At 39.8% G+C, this 22,042-nt stretch overlaps 1 protein-coding gene across 4 annotated transcripts in view; it reads left to right on the top strand.

The window, feature by feature from the left end:
- The window catches only part of Bnc2 (basonuclin 2), a 396,952-nt gene that overhangs the window by 372,139 nt on the left and 2,771 nt on the right, over positions 1 to 22,042 (top strand). For all 4 annotated transcript variants that reach the window (XM_051188127.1, XM_051188125.1, XM_051188126.1 and 1 more), the window contains one exon: positions 6,355 to 8,324. In XM_051188127.1, the coding sequence (XP_051044084.1) occupies positions 6,355 to 8,324 (1,970 nt within the window). The remainder of the gene's footprint in view (positions 1 to 6,354; positions 8,325 to 22,042) is intronic.

Raw genomic sequence — 22,042 nt, 5'->3', positions numbered from 1 at the left:
CTAAACTTTACCTGAGTGAAGAGTACTTAAGTGGGCTTGAAATTCCATAATTTCTATACCTTCTATCTGAGCCATGTCTCTTACCTCCCTTGTGTTAACCTGAAAGAAAACAAACATAAAATCTTCATAGGAAGCTTGTTATTAAAACAATTGTAAATGTAGCTATGGTGAACTCTTCTAATAAAGTTTGCCATAGAAATCTAGACAAGAAATCAAAACAAATGGCATAACTTCCAGTTTTGTTGTAGGTAATCAGGAGTTCTTAGAGTTTGGTTTCACTTAGTTTAAAGTATTTTTAATTAGCTAATCATTAGACGATTTCTTTTATGCCTTTAATTTGACTGGAAATTTCTACTTTTTTCTGTTACTAGAAAGAGAATGTCTCTAAATTTTGTGCTTACTTTGGAAATATTTTAGGAGTTATTTGAGAATGCCATGCAGTGTACTTTGATCATATCCATTGTCACTCCTCCCCTTAATACCTCCCTGATCTACTCTCACTCCCTACCCACTCCCCAACTTTGGGTTTATTTTATTAAGTTCAATAGACCATCTATTCCAATTTGTATTAAACATGCACTTCTTGGTGTGCAGCCATTCACTAAAGTATGACCAGCCTAAAAGAAGCCATACCATTAAAGAAAACTGACATTAGTTGCTATTGCTCTTTAGCCAGGGACTCATACATCCCTTCCCCAACTCCATGCTAGAATGTCGATTGGCCTGATCTTGTGCAGGTCTTGTGAAGGAAAACAGCTGCTATGGGTTCATGAGTGCAGTGGTTCTGACATGTGGGAAAGACTGTTTTTCTTCAGCCCCCTCTGCCTTTTAACTAATACAGTCCTTCCATCTCCTCTTCCACATGGTCCCTGAGTTTTTTGGAAGGGGTGTAATACAGAATTTCAGCTTTGGCTGTGTTCTACAGTCAATTATTCTCTATATTTGACCAGTTGTAAATTTCTGCATTGACCAACTCCCCGCCCCCCCCCCACACACATCAACTGATAAAGAAATTTCTCCAATAATCTCTGAGAACTACATGAATCTAAGAATAGAGAGATACAAATGTACATGCTGCTCTGATACCTATTGTGAATAGAACACCTATTAATGTGGATGAGCATGTGTCTCTGTAGTATGGAATAAAGATTTTTGGGGTTTCCTCAGGAGTGCTATATTTGTCATATGGAAGCTCTATTTCTAATTTTCTGGGTGGAAAAAACACAGTGATTTCTACAATGGCTTCACTAATTTGCATTCCCACTAATAGTATATAAGGGTTCCCCCTTCCCAACATACTTACCAGCACTTGTCTTATTTTCTTAATCCTAACCATTCTGGCTGGGGTAAGATGGAATCTCAAAGAAGTATTAATTTTCATTTTCCTGGTTATTAAAGTAGTTTTTACTACTGCAGTTCTCTAGTATAATTTGAAGTCAGGAATAGTGATAGCCCAGAAACATTTATATTGTTTTGGATTGCTTTGGTTATCCATATCATTTGTGCTTCCATAAGCACAAGATTGTTTATAATTTCTTCAAAACTTGGCAATGAAATTTTGATGGGGATTGGAATGATTCTGTAGATTGCTTTTTGTAAGATGATCATTTCCACAATATTAATCCTACCAATCAATGAACATGGAAGGTCTTTCCATCTCTGGTATCTTATTTAGTGTCTTGAAGTTTGCATTCTGCAAGTCTTTGAGTTCCTTGGTTGGATTTTTTTCCCATGATATTTTTTTTTTAGGATACAGTGAATTAGATTGTTTCCCTGGTTTCTTCCTCAGTATTGCTTACCTCTTAACAATTTAGGTAATGCTGACTGAATATACTTTCCATATGTGCTGTATTTGGTATTGTTCATAGTCCATGAACAAAACAAGAGCATTTATCTTCCTCTAAGCTATGATGTGGTTAGTGACCTGCTGACAACATATGTAGGCTCATTCTTATTCTGATCTTGAGATTGCTTAGTAGTCCATCCCAACACCATCACATCTCCTCTGTCTTATTACAGCTTTCCTTCTCTATTGTCCATCTCCCCAAATGAGATTAACCAGCCAACCTACTTTATCTTGAAACCACAAGTCTTGTAAGTGGCCTTCTGGAGAGGTTCAGTGTGAACCATTGAAACCATGACAGCTAAAAACAAACAGTGTTTAAAAATCACTCTTTTTAGGCTGGGCATGTACGTCAGATGTAGAGCACTTGCTTAGTTTACTCAATACACTGGTTTTAGTCCCTGTCGTAAAAAAAAAAAAAAAAAACAACCAAACAAACAAATGCTCTGCAGAGTTATTTAAGAACAGACAGATTTCTATAAGGAATATGAAAGCTCTGGTGAAATAATATGATGTCTTCTCATATAACCTGCTTAAATGTTAATATTTTATGTTTTTCGGACCTTTTCTGAATCTGATAACACAAATTTTTAATTGTTGACTACTTGCTGTTTCTCAAGTTTTAAAATTAGTAGTATATCCATATTTCCAGAAAACTAGTACTTATATTTAACTGAACAGTGAATTCATGTTATTGTCATTTAGTAAATATCACTTTCCAGTCTAATGGGTTGGAGGTTAGTGAACTCTGGTTACAAGTAGAAAAGCCTAAAGGAATTGATTTACCAACTAGAGAGGAAGTCAAGTGTCCAGTTTTATACTTAGACCTTAGTATATACATGCATAAGACTGCTGTCCTATTGTGGGTTTGTCAGTGGTGGTCATGATTTTCATATGCCTACAAAACTGGATTTTTGCTTTGCTAGCACTGTTTCCATGGTAATATCTATTCTTTTATTACTCCTGTTCACATTGATAAAGTGTATTTGATCACCTTTACTTCTCAAACATTAAGGTAGTCCAGATTTTCTCTTATCAATCATTAATCAACACTTAAGTACAATAAAAATAAATTACTCAGAAAAATTCATGCATGTAGTCAAGTTGTCCTAGAGGTTTCCAAATGGTTAATGGCTGTGGTAAACTACTTGGAGTTTATTTGTTGGTATTTATATTGTTCATTGTTTTGTTTTGTTTCTGATTGTTTACAAAGTCTTCGAGCTGATATTAGTTCATCTAAATGATTATAAAACATTCTGGTTTCAGCCATTTTGTGAGAGTCACTGAACTAAACAATGTGTGTTTCTGTCACAGAGCTCTTTAATAAATACTTTGTTTCTTTGATGGCTTCCTGTTCCCTTAAACCAGCTTATCCCATAAATACATTAAAACTGCATTGTTCTTAGTTTTTCTTAGCAAGGAGCTTAGGGTTAGGGTGAGAGGGAGAAGGAGGAGAGAGAGAGGAAGAAGGAGAGGGAGAGGGAGAGAGATTCAGCAAAGACCTGAATCTCCCTTACCTGGACTCTTTTTTTTTTTTTTAACATAAATAAGTAATTTCAATGTCCCTGGACTCTTTTTTTTTTTTTTAACATAAATAAGTAATTTCAATGTCACAGCCTCAGTTTTCTCAGAGATAGCTACTCAGTCCTATCAGACTTCTAAAAGACAGTGGTTTTAGAAGAAACGGCAGCCATTGTTGCAGCCAGGAGAAAAAAATAAAGCAGTAGGACGGTTGTGTACCATGGGTGAGAGGTGGGGAGATGGGGGAATAGGATGATGTTGGTGGTTTTGATAATGGTTCATATTGGACGCTGTGGTTTCTGTGGCTCATTGAATTCCATAGGCTATGATCTTGGGCTTGTATGTTGACCTATAGTTTTAGGTTCAGGACGCCTGGGCAGAACCTGAAGAAGACATGACTCTATAAGGCTCACACTGGAGTTCAGCTTAACAGAAATGAGCAATAACGAGACCTAGTTAATAGCAAGAAAAAAATGGTGTAGAAGTTCTAGGAAAAGTCTTGTTCTAAAAACATTCTATTTGTTTTCCTAAATATAGTGTATCGCAGAATGATGTTCAGTGATTAATTGTGGAGACAGTCAGTGAACTGAAGCATCAGAATTTTGGCATTCAAGTCTCAGACTCCAAGAGACCCTCTTGGAACCTTTACAAGTTGTCTTTTGTACACTTCACTTCTGATTACTTATCTATTTAACATTCCCCATATTCTGGATTCTATCATGGTGGCATGGAGCAGGGGTCATATTTTCAAGTGAAATAATGTATATAACATCACAATTAGCTTTTTTTACATTCCTACAGCACCAGTATTTCCTTCTGTTCCCCATATTCCAGAAACAAGGCTCTGAATAACAACAGTAGCTATTAGTGATCATTGTCTAGTAGCTATTGCAGCACTGAAGTTACTAGCCACCCGTGGCATTGTATGCTTACTTTAAACAGGGAGTTTGTGAGAACATTTCATCTTAAAGACAATTATTTCTATGTGATAAGAGAAGGACAAGCATTTTGACAGTTTTCATGGGAATGGACATACACACATGCTGGCTATATAAACTGATATGAGGGATGCTATACATCTTTCCAAGCTGCTTTAAAAAGTAATTCAGATAAATGCTGGTTATCTACTCACTCATACTAGCTGTGACAGTTCAGAACATGACTGGTCCAGAGGGAACTTCATATCCAAAGGCTAAGGATAGACTTTCTATTGCAAAATATAGCGCAGGTTCCTTCATCCTCACCCTCTTCCCTAGAGCAACATCTTGTGTAATCATGGCACAGTTGTTGAAACAGGGAATCAAGATCTTCATGACACTGTTATCAAATCCAGAGTCTTTCTGCACACTTTGCTACTTTTTCTGCTAGTGTGTCTTTTCTGGTCTAATATCCCTAACACTACCCAGTCATATCTTAACCGCCTGCCCTCTAACTGCTGTACTTTGAAGAGTTTTATCCAGTATTGCATGTCCTGCTCCATCAGCTTTGCTTTTCCTGATGCTTTCCAATAATTAAGTTGAAGGAAAAAATGTTTATAAGAGACATTAAGAGTACAAGATGACAGTATGCCTCCTTCCATTGGTGTTAGCTTAGATCAGTCTCTCTAGGTAGTATCTATTAGATTTCTCCAGTGTAAAGTTAGAATTTTTGTCGTTGTAGATGATAAGTGTGTTGTCATTTTTAAGTTTGTTTTTGGTGTTTATCCCAAGGCCACACACATACTATCAGTTTCCTACAGCTGAACCACTTCTGAAACTCCCCCAGCACCAATTTGTTTTTCTAGAAGGTTTTGTGCTTTCTTAAGTTGATGGTCAAAGTTGAAGCAACTATGATGCACAGAGGGCCACAAAGATCCCTGATCTTGGTAGGCCTAAGAAATGATGCCTTTAAAAAAAATCACATAGTCATCATTTAACTGTTTGAATAGATTTCTCTCCACACATGTTAAAATGGATTTCCTGACATTACATTGCAGGATTCTTAAGTCCTACCTCCAGGCAAATATCATAAGTACTAGTAAAAATGAAAGTGTGAGATGCTTTTTAATGTATATTTAACAGCATGCAGTCTGATGATGGCTGATATGTAGTCTCTATGGATTCCCTTTGCTATCAGAGGAGGATGATGAGAGACAAATTTTTTCATGTTTCTTCTACCTATCGCCATCACATGCTTGCTTTTCAGGTATCTGTTCCTGTCCTTTCAACAAATCCTAAAATGTCATATACTTTAAATGTATGTATGTCAAACTTTAAATGGCTTGGATACAGCCAGTTTTTAAGAAGAGGAAAGTTATGTTTCACAAGTTATATTTCCTTCACCCCGCCTCATGAAATTGCCTTGTCTTAGCCAGCATGAAAATACAGGCATTTTAGAAAGACAGTATGCAGTGTAGCGATGGAATTTTGAGGGGGTGAAGCTGTTTCTCTCATCTCTCTCTTTTTTTAAAATTACCCCAGAAGTCACATAAATCCTATTTGAAGGAATTTCCATCACTGAGTCTAGTGTCATGATTGCTTGAAAAAGTACACGTCATGAACTGTACTTAATTCTCTCCAATGGTGTCATTATTTAACAAAGATTAGGGAATATTCTTTTTTTTTGCATTTATACTAGGTTGCACAGCAAGACTTCACATCTTACACTAATATATGCTAAAGAGTTGCATAGTATATAGATCATTATTGTTAAAATGGCAGTACTGAAGGCATTTTAGATCACAAAGCCCCAGTGGTCCACATTTTGTTTGCCTTGACATTATTAAACTCAATCTGTTTCTATAGCTGTGACTGTAATTGCTACATTTGCATGGCAGAAAAGTTTGCTTTATGTGTTAACTTTTATTAACACTGCTTGCATGCCGTTTTCTGCTCTGGCTCTCTGTGTTTCATAAGCTGGCAGAGCACCTTCAGTTGTATTGAATAATTATGCACAATCAATAAGGTTTTTTATTTTATTTGTCTTTGTTGTTTCTTTGATGTGGCCTGTAGGACGCTGCTGGCAAAGTACTGGACCGCTGGGCCATCATGTCTCGAGAAGAGGAAATCATCACCCTTCAGCAGTTTCTACGGTTTGGGGAAACCAAATCCATTGTGGAGCTGATGGCAATTCAGGAGAAAGAAGGGCAAGCTGTGGCTGTACCATCTTCAAAGACAGACTCGGATATAAGGACTTTCATTGAGAGCAATAATCGCACCAGGAGCCCTAGCCTCCTTGCTCACTTAGAGAACAGCAATCCTTCCAGCATTCATCATTTTGAAAACATACCCAACAGCCTTGCATTTCTGCTTCCATTCCAGTATATAAACCCTGTCTCAGCCCCACTGTTAGGGTTGCCTCCCAACGGGCTGCTTTTAGAGCAGCCCGGACTGAGGCTGAGGGAACCGAGCATTTCAACCCAGAATGAATATAATGAGAGCAGTGAATCTGAAGTATCTCCCACACCTTATAAGAGTGATCAAACACCCAATAGAAATGCCCTGACTAGCATCACTAATGTGGAGCCCAAAACTGAACCAGCATGTGTCTCCCCCATTCAGAATTCTGCCCCTGTCAGTGATCTAAGCAAAACTGAACATCCAAAAAGCTCATTCCGGATTCACCGTATGAGAAGGATGGGGTCAGCCTCCAGGAAAGGAAGGGTGTTCTGTAATGCATGTGGGAAGACATTCTATGACAAAGGTACTCTCAAAATTCATTACAATGCTGTTCACCTGAAAATCAAACATCGATGTACCATTGAAGGTTGCAACATGGTTTTCAGTTCCCTTCGAAGCCGAAATCGCCACAGTGCAAACCCCAACCCTCGCCTTCACATGCCTATGCTAAGGAATAACCGAGACAAAGATTTAATTAGGGCTACATCAGGAGCTGCCACTCCAGTCATAGCAAGTACAAAATCAAATCTCACACTCACAAGTCCTGGTAGGCCCCCAATGGGTTTTACCACTCCTCCGTTAGATCCCGTCTTACAGAACCCTCTCCCTAGCCAGCTGGTATTTTCTGGGCTAAAGACTGTACAACCAGTTCCTCCTTTTTATAGAAGTTTACTTACTCCAGGGGAAATGGTGAGTCCTCCAACCTCCCTCCCAACCAGTCCCATCATTCCAGCCAGTGGTACCATAGAACAGCACCCTCCTCCACCCTCTGAGCCAATAGTGCCAGCAGTGATGATGGGTTCTCATGAGCCCAGTGCTGACCTGGCACCTAAGAAAAAGCCTAGGAAGTCAAGCATGCCTGTAAAAATTGAGAAGGAAATCATTGACACAGCGGATGAGTTTGATGATGAAGATGATGACCCTAATGATGGTGGCACTGTGGTCAATGACATGAGCCATGACAATCATTGTCATTCCCAAGAGGAGATGAGCCCAGGCATCTCTGTGAAGGACTTTTCTAAGCATAATAGAACCCGGTGCATTTCAAGAACTGAAATAAGAAGGGCTGACAGCATGACATCTGAGGACCAGGAGCCCGAGCGGGACTATGAGAATGAGTCTGAGTCTTCAGAGCCTAAACTTGGTGAGGAATCCATGGAAGGGGATGAGCACATCCACAGTGAGGTGAGCGAAAAAGTCCTGATGAACAGTGAGAGGCCTGATGAGAATCACAGTGAGCCATCTCACCAGGATGTCATCAAGGTAAAGGAAGAATTCACAGATCCCACTTACGACATGTTTTACATGAGCCAGTATGGACTTTACAATGGCGGGGGGGCCAGCATGGCTGCCTTGCATGAAAGTTTTACATCGTCTCTGAATTATGGAAGCCCTCAAAAATTCTCCCCTGAAGGTGACCTGTGTTCTAGTCCAGACCCTAAAATCTGTTATGTGTGCAAGAAGAGCTTCAAAAGCTCCTACAGTGTGAAGCTTCACTACAGGAACGTTCACTTAAAAGAGATGCATGTCTGCACAGTGGCTGGCTGCAATGCTGCCTTCCCCTCTCGACGAAGCAGAGACAGGTCAGTAAATCTCCATTGGCGGCTCCTGCTGGGGGAGGGTACACTTTCAATCATGGTGGACTTAAAAGTTAGATGTTTTTGATGCACTGTAAGGATTGCCCATATTGACCACATGACCACTAAGCTGCCATGCTCATGAAGGATTTATTCAGTCAGTGCTTGTTATGATTAAGCATGCAGAATCATGTCATTTTACCTAGTAATGCACGCCATTTTTTCTGTGTATGTGTACATGTATGTATATGTGTGTTTCCATGCATCTTGGTGTGAATAAGTTAACAGTACACAGTTCCTTGCCTCCCCATGAACCTTTCTTTAGAAGCCACAGCTTCTGTCATATATATATGCTTTGCCTTGTGGCTTTTTAATTAAACCAATATATTATCTTCATACACACATATTTATCCAATATAGAAACAGAAATTTACGGATGGAAAGAACCATAGGTCCAGGACATCGAGACAGTCTGCATCTCCGTAGGTATAACCAGTAATGTTATCATTCCTTACATGAGTATTTAGTGTGCCCTTCAATTCTTTAAGAATTGTGAAACTATCAGAAGACACCAGAGTAATTGTTGATATGGGGAAAGAGCATGGTTGTGTGGGTTTCATTATTTCAACTGCAGAGTGTCTATGACCACATGTCTAAAACGTAATCTGCCATGGGACTTCACAGAAGTGGGGACATGCCTAGGTACATGCTTTAAGATCAGTTAGAAGTAGGTTACATACAGCCATCAGATTACATCACTCTTTATAGTTATGTAGCTACAGTTCTGAAACCATGGGAGTTAAGTGGAAGCAACTGGTCTAAACCTGCAATATACTTTATTAATTCTCTTACGATATGAATGGGATGTCAGGGTGGCCATTCAGTGATGGGAGAACAAGGTGACCCCTCACCTATGGAGGATGAGCCTTTGGGAAGGTTTTTCTCCCATAGTGCCCCAGCCCAACTCAGGTCATAAAGCATCTGGTCCTTCCTACTTCATGGGATGTGCATTTTGGCTCTACACTAAATTTTTAATATTTTCAGGTAAAATTTTATTTCATACTTTAATATATATACACGTGTGTGTGCACACGTGCATGCGTAAAAACAAAATTAATGCAGTTTTCAAAGATTTATCAGTTGGATGAAGGTCTTTGACAAAGCAGAAGGTAGGGAAAGTGGCCCAGGACTGCTGTGGCAGTACAGCCTGTAATCATTAATCACTTCGGAGGAGCTGAGGATAGCCAGTTTGTTTCAAGACTGAGCTATGTACCAAAACTCTGTCTTGATTTTAAAAAAAAAAAAAAGATTAAAAAGTATTAACTCTAAAGCAGTGACCTGTCATTGCAACATTTTCATATCTGAAAGATCAATCTTCTTTTAAGTGAATATACATATTTTCTTTCTTTTTACTTACATAGAAAGGGCCGAGTTCATTTCTTTTAATGATTTCCTACCTCTGCTATCCTGGCTCTATTTAAAAAAAAAATTCTTGTGTTACCATTATTTTCAGTTCTAAATTCTAAATTCTTATTGACAGTCCCAGGAAATTCCAAATAAGATACCTATACTTTGAATAATAAATGCAGTGCCACCCCTCACCATTCCAAGTTTGGAATGTTCTTTCAGATTTCAAACAGTATATTAGTGATGACGAGGTTAACGCATTGAAAAATTTTTTCATTGAAATCTTTTAACAAATATAAGAGTTGTGAAAGCCTGCATGAAATATTTATGAAAATGGTGAGTCTGAGGCCAACACTTAAGCTTATTTGCACTAATTTCTTTCACATTTTAGTTTGCTAAAAACATCACAGTTCATAACACTGGAAAGAATAAGCAGCAAAGGATGAGGATCCAAGCCTGAAGCCTCCACTAATGCAGTCACTAGAGCACACTGCTGAGCACAGCACAGGTGCTGCTGTGTCTGTCTGTACCCAGACGTGGAAGGAGGGTCTGTTGACACAGATAGACAAAGAATATTTTAGTTGCCATTTTTATCGTAAGGACTTGGGAGATTAGCCACTGCCAGTCAAACAGAAGTTAGACCAAGGCATCTTCTAAGTACATGAAGAGTACAGAGCAGCTGTTTCAAGATAGTCCATTCATTGTATGAGGGTGAAAAGTATACTGTATCCGATCTTTTTCATTTCAGAGTTTTATACTGTGATAAATGACAGAATACAAATTGAAAAACGGTATCATGAAGTGGGGGGGTATTTTACTCTTGAAATTTGGCTATCTAAAAACTACACAAGTTTTTGATCCCAGTCTAAATCCTTAAAAAAAAAAAAAAAAAGTTTTGTCAAAAGAAAGTATTCACCCTGTTAAGATGATGACTTACATTAACACAATGATGTGTGTGACTAACTGCCACCAAAATAACAAGACACAGTTATGCCATAGAGTTGCCAGCCTCTTTCCAAATCTCAGCAGAGTGGACTTGGGAACATAATTAAATACAGCTTTCAGAGTGGAGTCATTTCCTCGGGGAACATCAGTCAGTGGGTGTGTCTCCTTGTGCAGAGGCTCTTCGGTCTCATCTGTGATCTGCTCCTTAGCCTTGCCTTTTGGGGGTCTCCTCTTTTATTACTACACAAACTCCAAAAGGCCTGTGTTCTTCTTTTCTTCCTTTAATCAAATGATGGATTAGAACAACAATGGGCTCTCTTACCAACAGACCCTCCCAAGAAACTCCCCTTTGTCTTTAGACCTCCTGTCTCCAAACCATTTCTTTCTACTCTGAAGAGAGCTGGCTTCATCCATCCTTGACTCCATACTGTCTTCCTTGTGCAAATGAAGCACCAGAGGGCAAGTTCCATTGTATCCCCATGTAGCTGAAGTGTGCAGCAATCCTAGTGCACCAGTCCTAACTCCAGCTTTCCTCCTTTCTTTTGCTCCCCCATGCAGCTGCCTTGTCCTCCAGACTACATTATCTTATAGGAGCTGTGATCATATTCTAAGATGAGTACACATGGCAGGGTGCACTTGGGGTCTTCCCATGAGCATGTTAGTAAGATGGACTTGGAAAAACAACATTAAATTTAACAGTGAGAGAAAAACACACATGCAAGGGATGACAAGAGTCAGAAACACTATCGAAGGTGTCCTTCTGTGTATAGTTGTCAATAATGGTGTATTTGATCAATTCAGAAGACAGGACCATTCTACATTAGTGACGAAGAACAAGCTAGTATTCCCCTCATCACCAACTAGCTGTATGAATGCTCTTTATTCTGAAAGATTGAAGTGAAGTGTAAATCGTTTCCTCTGTAAAGAGCTCTGATGCTGGAGATGATTGTCAGATTCTTTCAGTATTTATCCCTTGCTTTTTCTGCCGTTGCTGAGTTGTTCTGCCAGGGAACAGGAGGCTGGCTTGGAGAACTGTGTATGAGATACTCCCTGGGAAGAAGTTCTGACCAAGTGGCTTGGAGCTGCACTGTGCATAAAAGCATGATAATCACACTCAGCAGGGCCTAGTTTCCTTGTGCTAGTCTCTCATCCTCAGACTTAGTATTGGGTCCTTGGGATGGTTCACTGGTCACTCACCTATGTAGAAGAGGAGCCCATGCTTTATTTACTTATTTATTTGGAGGGGAAGCAAACAAAAAGCTAAATCATCTGTCCATTTTCCTAATTTTTTCCATCATTTCCTAGTGTATTATTTGTTTTAGCCTTGGTGATTGGAAATCTGAAACTGAAGGCCTCCAGAAACTAGATGGTGTGTATAGAAAGAAGTTACCATCCTTGTGAGCTTTGCCCACCTTCCCACAGTAATTGCTGAAGTTTGTCATAGGTTGTATCAAAAAGGCAAGAACCTCTTCTTGATCTTTAAGGTGTGTGGAGGTTGTTTCAGTCAGGAGAATAAATTTTAAAACAAAATAATATCTGCCTAGGGTGATTTATAAATAAATATGAGGTAACCATTGATGCCAAGTGTGAACCTTCTCTTTGATTGCTAGTTAAATCAGTCCAGATTTAAACATGTAAACTTCTTGATTTGTATGGAGTAAGACATCTGTATTTGGTTTATTAAAACCTGCTGATGTCTCCAGAACTAAATTTGTTCTTGTATAGGCCTCTGGGTAGCCATAGCTAAACAGCAGAGATGTATAGTTTTTGCTCATCTTATTACCTGACTTCCAGCCCTGTACAGGTGTGCGGGAATAAATTAACATGAGCTACTTTGATGAGCCACTGCATACATTAACAACAGAGGTGAAGATGTGAAAACATGCTACCTGCCTCCTGTTATCACCTTCTCAGTAAAGCGGCATCCATTTTTTTCCATCATTCTCTATGTTTGGAAACTTATAGAGAACTTTTTATAGAGAGAGCTTTTCAATAAATACCAGGCAATACCTCCAAGAAATGAGCCACTTAGCACCAGTTCAACGGAACTATTAGTATATGTGCCCTAATGTAATTAGCTGTCAAATAGTGTGTTAATCCTCAGAGGAGAGCCTCTTAATAGATGAATGCTTCATTTCCAACACTATGCCCAATCAAATTTCAATTCTCCACTTCCAAAATTCTTTATATAGTGAATGTAGTTGTGTAGGTCTTCTGGCTTTTAAACATTGAGATGTTCCCCCACTGCTCCTCTGTTTGGTTTCACAATAGAGCCAGCAGATCAATAGGCCTTTTGTGCTCATCTCCATTACTTTCCATCAAAAGCAAACAAACAGAGTAAATCCCCCTCCTGAGTAATTGCTGGCTGTGCCCTCCTCAAGCAAAACTTTGGTAGTAAGATAAACTTCTGTGTCACTCTTGTCCCCGGGGTTCTTTTTATACACTGAGAGAAGAGCAATGAGCAAAACGGTCTCCTTGTATCATGGGGAGAGACTCTGTCAAGCCTAAAGTGAGCCTTGGATCTTCCTAATGACCTCCTGCTGGCCCAGCTGGATGCAAGACAAGCTCATTTAAACCTCTGCTGACCTTTCACTCCACAAGAGTGCAGCCTTCATGCCACCATATTCAGCACTGTGTGCCACAGAGACAGCACAGTGGCCAGCAAACAATTGCCCTGGCATGTGCACAGAGATGTTTTGTAAGTGCTGTGGAGGGAAGTTCCTATTAAATTTCTCGTGACTGTGGAGCTCCCACTACAAACAGAATGCTTGCAACACAGCCTTTATCATTGCCTTCCCTAGAAAGGTTGCCACTCTTATTACCAGCACTGCCTGGAAAATTCTGGCAAAATACCAAAGAAGGTGCATCATTAGTACCCAGGCGGGATGTTTCCATGATGGTACCTCTTGGAAGGGGTCATTTTCTTGCTTTCTGTTTCTGGTCCCCCTGGTACACTTTCTAGTTGTGAGTCTTCCTGATGTGAGATGTCATTTGAGATACTTGTTTTTCCAGACAAGCCTTATAGTAGGAAGGTGGTATGAGACTGTGCATGTATGTTAACATCCACCAGTGTGACCCTGGTGGGATCCCTATCCTCTGTTACCTGTTTGACCCTGGTGGGATCCCTGCCCTCTGTCACTTGTGTGACCCTGGTGGGATCCCTCTCTTCTGCTCACCTGTGTAACCCTGATGGGACCCCCCCCCTCCTCTGTTAGGTGAAAAGCTTCAGACAACTGTTTAGGTTTAAGTATTTTTTATTTCCAAAGACAAGGGAAGCCTCTGCTGCTTAACTTCACATTGAGGTCACCCTGTAAAGCATGCTGTCCTTCCTCTCTCCTTGGGCTACTCAGAAATAGTGTGATGTTTTGCCCGTTAAACTCTCAGGACCTTCAACTGGATAAATATGGTAGTCTGTGAAATAAGTTTGCCAAAGAATTACATGTTAAAAATTTAAAGGAGATCTGGTGGCTTTGATTCTGGAGTGCCAAGACGTGTATATTTGAGAGGTGGGCACCAAGTCAGAGGAAAAGAGAATACTTCTCAAGCAAAGGACAGTTTTTCCTCAGTCATTTCACATAAAGCTACACTTGAAAAAATACCTACATTTTATGTCCTAATGCAAGCTGCTTGGATTAAAATGAGAGTTGTAAATTCCTGGTAAAAAGCTGTTAGGCTGAAGTGTTAGTGATCTTAACTCCACTACTTTGTGGAGTTTATTACCTCTTTTATTAACTAAGGGGGAAAATGTTACCCATTTTCAACTTAATTCTTTTTCTTGCTTGCTCTGATTTTTACTTTACCTTGGAAAAGAAAGAAAGAGAAGGGGAATCCAAGTGGCTCTGCCTGGACGTACGTAGGTGACGGCTCCGTTCCACTCCTGCACAGACAAATCTGAATCATGCCTGGCCGCTCACAGTCATGCTCATCTTCACAGAGGTGCACATGTGTGTATATACGAAGACGCATTTAAACAGAAAGACCAAAACAGATCATCCTTAATTTCCAAAAGAGACAGTTCCATCTTAGAAAGTGATAGGATCATGTTGATGGGAAATAAGAAGTTTTCCTAAGAAGAAACACAGATTTAGAGCAAACAACAGGCCCTTAGAAGGGAGCCTCGGAAGTCTGATGGGGCTGAGGGGAGCTGCTGGAACTCCGCTGCATTTTTAGTCCACTCTGTCACTGAGGGGGCACTGGTGGGTCACTTCGCTCACTAGTAATTGTGTTTTACAGACTTCTAAAGCAATTGGCTCAGTCAGTCCCAATTCAATAAAAGTGGAGAGAGAGAGAGAAACAGAGAGAGCACTTTTGTTCTATTTTTTACTTGAAATTATTTCATTCAGCAGTCTGTCTTTTTTATTACTGGGACTTGACATTAGCACTCCAAGCTATATTAGCATCCATTTCAGCAGTTCAGTAATGGTATTAAAAAAACACTTAACTTCAACGGTGAATGGTTGTATGACAGAACCATAAAAAAAAAAAATCCACATTAAAAAAAAAACTTATGTATTTGTCCCAGCAAATTATTTTTCACTTGTTTAACCACTTCAAAACTATGTTCTTTTGATGGGTGTTCAAAAGCACCACCCTTCTCTCAGAGCAGCTGGTGGTGCAGCTCTGTGGGCTTGGGGCTTGGGGCTGGAGGGAGGGAAGGCGGTGGGGGGGAGCCTAGTGGTGAGATGGAAGGTAAAACTATTGTTTACCTGTAGTTAGATTACCTTCCATTCATCAGCAGAGATGGAATTGGCAACCTCAGAGCACCCAAGGTGAAATTCTTGGATCTTCCTACCTGACTGGGATTTGATTTTTGAACCGAACACTCTCCAAACTTGGGAGCAGAGCCTAACTACTTTGGCACTGTGGTGTGCTCATAAATGACTACATTAGGTTCTAAATTTTGATTAAACCTTCAGTAATTAATCAATGGTAGACATGAAGCAGTTGGCAAGGTCCAGAGCTGCAAAATGTTTAAGACATAAAACATTACAAAGTAATTAGAATATGCTCCTTCAAGAGAAGGGTTGCCTTCAATAAAGAGGTAAATGATAGCATCCTGTTTATTGTGGATGTAGGCAGCCAGAGCAATATGATAAACTGCTGGAGATACACATATCAGTAATCATCCACATTATTAGTACCATTAATCATAATTCCAAAAATATGACAGCAGCAGCCAACTTTTTGACCAATTTTGCTTCTGCCTGTTGGCCATTATAACTTCACTAATAGACCGCAGAGCTCCTTTGCGTGGCAGTTTGCATTGAGAATGGAAGGTTAATTATATTTGAGCTGCTGATTTCTTCTCTCCTTGGAAAAGGCTTAGCACTTTGACAATCCCAGGAGCTCGAGGTTGTTAAACCAGTAAAAGTACTTTATTGAAATTTTCTTTGTTGGTGAGGAATGAGATGTTTCAAATGAGATATAAGCGCCAGGCTGGGACAGCACTAATGTTTCTTGCTCCAAAGTGATCCTTGGACAGCAAGAACTCAGTGGTTCTTTAGACCACTTAGATCTCTTGTTTTTAGTCCGTCAGTAGGTAAAAAGTTCAGCACTTTACAGTAGTACATCAGGAAGCTCTGCAAGATTAGCGGTAGTCTTTACTGTATATGTAGGACTAGAATGTTGGGAATGGTCAGTGACATTGGGAGCAAGAAGCAAACTCTTCTCTAAAATATTCTGCACTTCCAACCATGCCTGTGGGGTAGGAGGGGAAATTCACAGACATTATCTGAATATTTCTGGAAGTTGAAATCCTCAGCAGCGTAGGTACATGGCTGGTGGGCTAACTGAAGTATTTGTATTTCAGCTGGCAGTTTTGACAGCACATGAGCAGATCATGCTCACCTGAGTTTTCACGTTCATTACTTTCATTTTTCCACATACATTTCTAGATGAAGTCCATAGCTAAGTAATATTGATAGTCCTACAAGATACTGTCTCTTTCCATGGGGAACTTAGAAATCCTTAATGTCATCTCTTAAGATCACAAATTAACTATTTGATTATGAAACACTTCAAATATTTCTTCTCGGAAAGAATGTACCACATTTTACATGCTAACTTTTTTTTTAAGTGGAAGACAGATTTGAGTGAAAAAAGCAGTTCATTCCTATTATGTGGGAAAACATCTTTTGTTAATTCTTTAAAATAGACAGTAGAATATGGGACAGAAGACGAAGGGTTTTGTTTTGTTTTCATCCTGAATCGGTATAAAACTTAAAATGACTGCTCCGAGAGGCTTTGCTTTTTCTTACCCAACAATAGCTGAGGCTGAGCACCAGATGAGTTGCCTGGTTCAGAGATTACCCAAATGCTGTGAAAGCCTGGCCTAGTCACAGTGTGACACCCCCCTTGCATTATAGTGCAACAGGTGCAGCTGTCCTTAAAAGCCTTCTAGTGTGAGATACAACTCAACGTTAAAATGGTTAGTGAGTAAGGCTGTTGCTGGATATCAACTCTACTTAACCTGAGCATGCAGCATACACATTTTCCATCTACCCATCTGCCCTCCCAAATGCCATCACTGTGTTAACATTTTTATGCATTCCACAGCAATGACAGATTGTTTTCTAACGGTGGAGCCAAATTTAGTATGCAAAAGACATGTTTGCCTCTGCCAACAAACAAATAATTCTCACTAACATCTTCAGAGTTACAGCATTTATAAAGTTGCAAAGTGGAGTAAACAAACCATCTGTTTGGCTTTTCCATATATGTCATGCTTTCTTATTAGCATATTACGATTCATTTAGTAAACAAATTTGGTGATTTCGTTCACGTCAAAGTTAGATCGGAAGCCTGAAGATGATTAACATTCCTGGGACAAGCACATTAATACATTGCTTCCTCTGCAAAGTTAAATGGCTTCTCAGGAGAATCGCCCCTTGTTGACAAGATGAGACTGTCAATTTTGTTTGCCTGCCACGTTAGGGGCCATAAGGGGATGGCAGGCTCTGAGAGAGGGGAGTCGTGTAGGCAGCATAATTCACTGTGAATTGAGAAAAGAGGTCTAATTCTGATAAATGGTCGACCCCAATACATCCTACCTGTTATTACAACAGACGTGCCGTATCTCTGCAGTAAATTAGTTAATCCCCTGAAGAGTTTGGTGGGAGCTTATCTTCAAGTGAATGATTTGAATGGAGAGGAAACTGCCTGCGTGGCCAGTGTGGATGATTTGTTTTATATTGAAAGGGATTTGAAAAAAAAAACTGAATTTCATATTTTTAAATTTTTCTTAGTTTTTGTTTCTTGCATTAATTTTTCATCTCTTTACTTTTTGGATTTTTGAGAAACACCCACTATACTTTTACACTAGATTTTGTCACCTGGGGCAGTGGAGAGGGGGCTGGGTTCTGGAGAGGATCTTTAGTGACAATCCTAGGACAACTGCAGTTATTCAGAAAATGGGTAGTGCTAAAATGTCATTTCACTTGTTTAGCTGTAAGCACATCATTGATAAATGGTAGTACAGGCACGTAAAGATGATAGTGTCATAGCAGCTCAACTGAGAAGAGAATAGGGAGCAGGGGCTTTAATAGTTTATTTCTGAGGATTTGGAGAGTGGGCTTACATTTCTGTTGGCAATTATTGCTAACTAACCCTGTACCCACATCTGGCATTTATACTTTCCTAGATTGGATAGAAATTCCTTTTCCCTCTCCTTTCCCCTCTCTTCTTGTGCTTTACACAGCAGACCCTTCATGTCCTGCAGATCAATGTATATGGGTTCAACCAACCACAGACAGGAAATGTTGGAGAAAACTCATAGCTGCACCCAACACATAGAGACACTTTTTTTCTTGTCACTACTTCCCAAATGATAGAGTACAATGATTTTGGTAAAACATTTATGTTATATGGGAATCATATGTAATACAGAAATGAAAGATGTGTGTGGGGTGGACAGAAAACTGTATCGGTTCATATAAGAGAATTTGGATTTGGTTTGGGGTTTGTGGTGAACCAAGCTCTGGATGATACAAGGGGTAACTACACACACACACACTCTCTCTCTCTCTCTCTCTCTCTCTCTCTCTCTCTGCTGTGGACATTTCATTGTGGTCATTTTAGACAGTATTATTTGGCATATATTTATCGTGAGTGACAGAGGGAGCAGGAAAGTAAATACAAAAAAAAAAAAAGTGAAGCCTTAAATCCATTTTACCCAAAGAATTGCATAATATCAATTTACTAAGTTTAGAATGGCACATAATTAATTAAGTATTGGACATTTTATATAACATACGAGCTTGATTTGTGAATTTGTTAACCCAATTTCTGACTGGCTGGCTTAGTCACTTTTCTGCTGCTATGATAAAATACTTAGCAAAGACATTTCATGAAGCAAGGTTTTCTTTACCTCAAAGTTTATGGTAGAAAAGTCAGGGCAGCAAGAGCTTGAAGGGGCTGCTAACACCTCATCCAGTCAGGAAGCAGCTGCTCACACCACATCCAGTCAGGAAGAAGATGCTCACACCACATACAGCCAGGAAGCAGCTGCTCACACCACATCCAGTCAGAAAAAAAGCTGCTCACTCCACATACAGTCAGAAAGAAGATGCTCACACCACATGCAATCAGGAAGCAGCTGCTCATACCACATGCAGTCAGGAAGCAGCTGCTCATACCACATGCAGTCAGGAAGCAGAAAGCAATGGATGCTTATATTGAGCTTATTTGCTCCTTTTATGCAGGATTCTCAGCCAAGGGAAGACCCACTGCTGTCCAGTCTTCCCACTTCAGTTAACCTAACTACAATAATCCCCACAGACATACTCAGAGACCCATCTCTCAGACAATTCTAGATCTCTCTAGCATGCAAGTAGTTGATAATTGAGACTGTCACATTGTCTCAGTCTAATTTTCTAACCCGATCATAAGACTTTCCTTTAAAACATGCAACTAACAACAAAACCACGTGTTCTTCCCTTGTATTTCAAAACCAAACCAAAACTCTGTTTTTATTTAAAAATTTGCTTGTAAAATGTTGCATTAGCTCACCCTGGGCATTTGACCAAGTAGGAAAATGAGACATGAGACCAAAGCCCAAAGCAGCCCTTGCTTTCCTTTTCTGATGGGTTGTTGCATTTGCTTGATGGCATTAGATGTGTTCTGTGATCGTCTATTTCCTCCAAGAAACAGAAAGGACATGTTAGTCCAGTGACAGGACTTTCACTCAGACAGAAGTCTAGGTATTGACACCCTTCCCTGGATCTAAAACCTTACTTCTTTGTGTGTGTGTGTGTGTGTGTGTGTGTGTGTGTGTGTGTGTGTGTGTGTGTGTGTGTGTGTAAAGAGAGAGAGAGAGAGAGAGAGAGAGAGAGAGAGAGAGAGAGAACTCTTAAATTTTGGCAGATTGGTTGTTGAGGGCAGAAATACAGAGAACATTTGTGACTCTGTGCACAGCCCAAGTTAAGTGTTTTGGACCTACGTTTTGTGATGTTCTTTACATTGTAATGGAGCTTTACTTTCTGCTCTGTCACTTCTACAAGACTGTGCATTACTGATTGGATACCACAGGCTGACTTATATCTCATCTACATTCTTGAAAGTGGGAACTAAATTTTGGACCTGTGTATGAACCTCTACCTTTATACCCATGAACTCTTTATCTCAATCCTTTTTTTTTTTTCTGTGATAATAATTTCCTTCTTCATAGCTGTATCATTTGCCTAATCAGATCAAATGGAAACAGATTTATATATTCTTCATGTTCTTATTTAGTCTAAATTTTAGCTAATTATTAGTCTCGTTTTTTTCTTTCTCTCTTGAAAACAATGCATGTATAACCCAGGATAACAGATCCTTGAGGTCCTATTTACAGCTCTGTCACCTCCCTCCCAGCTTGAGCTTCTTTTCCCTCAGCATCTGACTGTCCATGAGTTCTTTTTGTCTTTCTTCTTTTTACCTCTTCAGACTTGCTGATCCAATTAAACTTGTAATATTCCTCAAATTGCTATTAACCTTAGGTCTTTGTATCTCTTGAGTACAGTATTTTTATGACAGTCAGTGGTTTGGATTGACTGATTGGCGGGTCTAACAATAGGTCTTTATTGAAACCCAGCACTGCCTTCTGTCCATTCTGCACAGGCAGAACTCTAACTTCTCCTGAGGAAGAGACCAGCAGTGTCTGCTAAAGAACCTCAATCAGCCCTCTTTGCCTCATCTCACTTGTCTTCTTCCCACCCCAGCAACACCATGACAGTTGGAAACTCCCAAGTCCAAGGCGTGGGGCTGAACCAGCAGGCTTTCCCCAGCCCATTATCCTCATTCCCACCCCATGTGTTTTGCATGTGGCATTTGGGAAGATTATTAAACAAAAATGAAATAGATTAAGAAATGAACATAAAAGAATCAATTCTCTTGAACTGTGGTTGCATAATGGAAATCGACTGCTGTGAATGAACCCATGCACTGAAGTTATGAACAGCAGAGTTAATGCACTGCCATGAGTTCATCTTTATTATTACATTACACCTGAATCAATTGATAAAGTAGCTTTTTTTTTTTGTAAGCGAGGGATGGCACTTAATTGAATAAAAGTCAATGTAATTATATTAACAGAGGCCAACAGTACTGCTGACAGCGGAAAAGGGACACTGTTGAGTGGAGTGCCAGAGCTGGTCTCCACATTTCTGCACATCGTTTGGTTGACAGATATTGAGGGCTGGTACATCATCTAATTAGATTACAGGCATCTTCTGCTGAACGTGAGAAATGAAGAACAGATCCCTTCCTGGTAACATATCAGTGGAGATGTGTAAATTCACAAGTCATCCTATGGGAGAGGTGTCCATCAGGGTGATCAGTATGTCCTCTTGTCAACATTAATTTATTCTTCCTCATTTAGTCTGTTTTGATGTAACTTTTGTGTGTCTGGCTGCTATTTGCTCAGCAGCAAACCAAGGAAGCGTTAACTGCAGATGTGTGAGAAACAACACAGAGTTCTAGACTGCATTCAAATGTTTGTTTATGAAGCTGAGAGAGGGGGTGGTGTGTTAAAAAGGATGAATGAGGATAGGGTTTCATGAACTGCTTACAGCTGGCAGATTGTTTTATCAATAGAGTAGTGGTACATGATTTAACTATTTCCACATTCCTTCTTGTTCTAACTCTGATGGTGTTGCCCCACGTGTCATCACGGTAGGCATTTCCTGCACTCAACTTAGCAATATCCATTTGAGTCATCTGGCATCTGACACCAGGGAAACTGGAATGTCAGAACAGGCCTGTGGGGACAACTTGTGTGTATCCACAATCATGTATCCACATACTGCATGCGTCTGTTTGGAACTCATTCATGGATGATGCTGATGCTTTCAATTTGGTTTATTGGTTTGATTTATGGTTTTTGGATTATTCAGGTG

This window comes from Phodopus roborovskii, unplaced genomic scaffold (genome assembly GCF_943737965.1).
Source record: "Phodopus roborovskii unplaced genomic scaffold, PHOROB, whole genome shotgun sequence".
Lineage (NCBI taxonomy): Eukaryota > Metazoa > Chordata > Mammalia > Rodentia > Cricetidae > Phodopus > Phodopus roborovskii.
This window is presented reverse-complemented; position numbering and strand designations above follow the sequence as displayed.